The sequence below is a fragment of the Aegilops tauschii genome, chromosome 7 (assembly GCF_002575655.3).
Source record: "Aegilops tauschii subsp. strangulata cultivar AL8/78 chromosome 7, Aet v6.0, whole genome shotgun sequence".
In the NCBI taxonomy this organism is placed as follows: domain Eukaryota; kingdom Viridiplantae; phylum Streptophyta; class Magnoliopsida; order Poales; family Poaceae; genus Aegilops; species Aegilops tauschii.
Window position 1 is genome coordinate 410,920,529 of NC_053041.3, and position 4,202 is coordinate 410,924,730.

General features: G+C 50.7%; 1 protein-coding gene across 1 annotated transcript; it reads right to left on the bottom strand.

The window, feature by feature from the left end:
* Positions 1-817: 817 nt before the first annotated feature.
* LOC109743958 (putative pectinesterase 14) lies at positions 818-3,668 on the bottom strand. Its single transcript, XM_020303053.3, has one exon. The coding sequence runs from the start codon at positions 2,954-2,956 to the stop codon at positions 1,589-1,591; it is 1,368 nt and encodes a 455-aa protein (XP_020158642.2). The 5' UTR covers positions 2,957-3,668; the 3' UTR covers positions 818-1,588.
* Positions 3,669-4,202: the final 534 nt, after the last annotated feature.

The window sequence follows — 4,202 nt, forward strand, 5'->3', positions numbered from 1 at the left end:
GTTTCTTTCATTTGCTTACTAGCTAGCGTATGGAGTCCTCTCTATACGTATAGTAGTGTACGTAGCGTCGACCAAGCACGGAGATAAGAGAGGACACTTCTCTCTATTAGCTAGCTAACACAATATATGAAACCCCTAAATTAATCCTACAAAACCCCCAGAACCCCCAACCCCCCCCCCCCCCTAAAAAAACAAAACCCCCAGCCTGTGAACTGCTGACGGGTGGACGCTTTTTGGTCCCGTTTGGTGCTACCAACCGGGACAAAAGGCCCCCCTGCCAGGGCAAGCCGTAGCGTCCACGTGGAGCCCCATCTGTCCCGGTTCGTGGACGAGCCGGGACTAAAGGTATTGGGCTTTAGTACCGACCCTTTAGTCCCGGTTCGGGAACCGGGACAAATGGGCCTTATGAACCGGGACAAATGGGCCTTTTTGTACTAGTGAAATCACCTCTCCACCAGCGCCACCAAGTGACAAAGGGCGTGATAAATACTTTAAAAAAATCCATATCTATTATAAAAGTTCATTAGAAGTATAAAGGACCTCAAACATAATAAAAATTACATTGATGTCTCTAAACTATCAACGACCACTATCGCTGCTAGAACGAGCCGCTGACGTGCCATTGTCGCCGCTCCCCTACCAGAGCCGGCTTAACCTTGTCGATGACAGGTAGGAAGTCTTCGTGCATGTATCCTTAAGGACCAACGCGATGGAGCCGCAATCACCATCGTTGAACCCTTGAATAGATCTAAAGCAACTAATATCAAATCTTGCCATCTTGCACGCACAACGAGAAACCTTAACCTCACTCCCCAAGGAGATGTAAGGAATCTACGCCGGGGCTCCGTTGGCTACGTCCAAATGAATGAACTCGAGGAGAATCGGAGCCCGGAAAATAAACTCGAAGAAAAAGCGTTGTCATCCGCCCGAGCGTCGCACCTGCGAGGATTAGAAAACCCAAACCTAAACTACTAGCTAGAGTGAAGGCATCGGTATTCTCCTCCTTGCCATCAGCCACCGAAGAAAGGTAAGAGGGGAGGCAAATCCAAGCGTTCACCGGCGAAACTGGAGGGAGAGTTTGCCCTAGCTGCGGAGGGGAAGGGAAGAAGGGGCTTGACAAAGGGTGTAATATGTTCTTATTTGGAGTATAGTGTTGTACTAAATCGGTGATCTATGCCACTTTTCATCAGCGGCGGTTGCTTTTTTGGTGTGCTGATCCTATGGGGCCTTAACACGACGATTTTTCGACTATCTAGTACAACAAATTTTGCTCGGCTTCGGCGAAGGAGGGGCGATGACGACGGCGCGCTTTCGGCTTGCTTCAGTGCATGTAGTCGTCATTAGGTGGTCTACGGATCTGGATGTAATTTTTATTATTTCTGATGTTCTTTGTACTACCGTGATTGAAGGTGCTATATTGGATGTTTTTTCCGAATTTTTTTAGAGATAATTAATATGATCAGTAGGGTTTTTTTTTTCAGAACTGGAACCTATGATCTGCGGCATTTGGAAAAGAAAAAACCTAATTGCAGAAAAACGAAATTGAACCCACAAAAAGGGCAAAAAAGATTAGATCTTGCACATGCAGCTACATTACTTCTCCCCGTGGTGCATGATCTGAATCGTCTCCGCCGTGCTGCCGGGGCAGTGTTAGTACTACTGGCAGTGGTGGCACCGCCCACTGGTCGCCGTCGATGTAGGAGACGTCCATGAAGGGCGCGGCCTGCCGGCGATCCAGCTGCCGCGCGTACGGCACCCTCCCGTCCCTGCACGCCCCGGGCCCCGTGCTCTCGTACTCCCCGAAGAACACCGTCTGCCGCCTGGCCGGATCGTTCCAGTCGTTCCACCCCTCCGGCGCCACGACGCCGGCGGCGAGGTACGTCCTCGCGAACACCACCGTGGCGTAGGGCCCCCACGCCCGCCCCAGCCACACCTTCCCCGTCCCCACCACGCTGCACCCGACGAACGCGAACCCTGTTTTTTCCGACGCCGACCCGCGCCCCTGCGCCGTGATGCTCCCCGTCACGCCGCCGCCATTGCCGGTGGCCGCCGCGACGGAGCTGATGGTGCAGTTGAGGTAGAGGGACCGGGCGTTGCCGAAGATGAAGTCGATGGAGCCCTCGACGTAGCAGCCGCGGAAGACGTGCCGCCCCTGCTCGTCCAGCAGCGTGTCCTGCGCGCCGTAGACGCCGCACCAGTGGAACGCTGCCTGGTCGCCGGCCACGCGCAGCGCCACCGCCTGCCCTCCGCTGGCGCCCGGGTCCGCCGGAGGCGCCGTGTTCTGGAAGCTGATGTTGTAGGCGACGAAGCCGGCGGCGAGGACGGTGAAGGTGGCGCTGGACGGGGTGCTGCCGGCGCTGGAGGCGGCGGTGTCGTTCCACGCCACGGTGCTGTTGAGGTTGCCGCGGCCGTGCAGCGTCACGCCCGTCTTGTTGCCCCACACCACCACCTTCTCCCGGAAGATGCCGGCGCCCACGGCCAGCAGCGTACGCCCGCCGGCCGCGCCGTGGTCAGGCACCGCGTCCACCGCCTTCTGCACGCTGCTGAAGTTGCCGCAGCCGAGGTGGTCGACGGTCAGGACGAGGGTGGCGTTGAGCTGGGACGCGATGCCGGCCACCCATCTGGCCTCCTCGTCGCACTGCCTCCGCCGGCGGCGGCCTTGTACCAGAGGATCGGTGGGCGAAGCAGGGAGGTGTGTGGTGGAGGCAAGCAAGATGGCGAGAAGAACAGAGGCGATGGCCGCTGCCCATAGGCCACAGTACTTCACTCCTCCACCCCTGCTTCTGCTTGTGCTTGCACGGCTCCTCATTATCATGGGCACCAGGGCATGGCTTGCATGATCTCGATCTAGCTTTGCTTCTTTCTTATGACTACTACGTACGCACTTGCTATCCAGTAGTAGTGATTCAGAAGGAAAATTGGATAGAATAATCAATTCAGAAGGAGGTATCAACATTGTTGTTAGCTATGGTTGCTTAATTTGCTGCGTTCAAGCTAGTCATGATGAGATGAGCCGTAATGTGGCGACCAAGGGAAGGGATCCCATCCCACCCAGTTTTGAGTGAGTGCTACATTGCCGCTGTAATGATTACAACTACCTCTAGCTAGCTGCATGCTCAACCTGGCCGGAACATACTACAAAAGGTTACTCCATTGCTTTTATTTCCATTCTTGGTGCCTATACCATGATGAATCAATGCTAGAAGGGTTGAACGCTATTCGCTACACCATTGATGTTGTTGAGTTTTTTTTAATTGTATATTTGGTTTGGCGCCTGCGAAAGATGGTGAGTGTTTTTTATAATGCGGTGTTTTGGTGGGCTCTTTGCAGTGTGATTCTATGTTATCTGCTAATTAATTCATACTTATGTGAAAAAGTTTTTTGCGTTGGTGACCGCATATATTATATTGGTGCTACAATGTTACGTGTTGGCACTTTTTGTTTGCTAGGTGGCAAGGGGATGTGCAATCTGATTGCTGCCATTTGAGAAATAGTTGATCCAGTTAAAATTATGAATCAAATTCAATATTAAATACCTTGACTGAATGAAAGACCTCCTTGAGAAATAGTTGATCTGGTCAAAATCATCAACCAAATCCAGAACTAAACATTTCAATTGAATGGGAGGGCTCCAACATCAAGGACCACAGTGTATTAGATGATGCAGGCTTTTTCTTTATTTAAATAGGAGCCTTACTCATAATGATAGAGTTATAATCTAGAGGCAAAAATCCTCAATACATGAGGTCCTCTATGTAACCACACAACAATACTTCGCTCAGTACAACTGTCAATTTGCTATTCTATTTTATTCTCGTCTAAGCTTTTGTGGAAGAAACTCTCAGTCTACCATCAAAGATTTGATTTCAGCGACAATGTGCCCATACGTTGATCAGGCCAAGTTGTTGCTAGATAAGCTCATCAGTGCCTTAGCCGGAAAAGGCTTCGGCCCTGCTTTATAACTAGATGATATCCTGCCTTTGTAGCGGAAATATGTTGCAATATATTTAAATAAGATTTGGTTATTATATATATTTCATTCAACCAAAACCCGAAAAATACATAATATATGTTTCAATAAGATTTGGTTATTATAATTAAATACAATAAGGTCCGCTAGGGCGACGATAACAACAAGCCCGAAAAATAAAATTTAGTCTCAGGAGGGTTAGGTGATCATCATGAGCGTGGCTGCCAACTCC

Excerpts from the sequence above, each read along its gene's own strand:
- LOC109743958 (XM_020303053.3), bottom strand. The coding sequence starts at position 2,956 with ATGTTGATACCTCCTTCTGAATTGATTATTCTATCCAATTTTCCTTCT.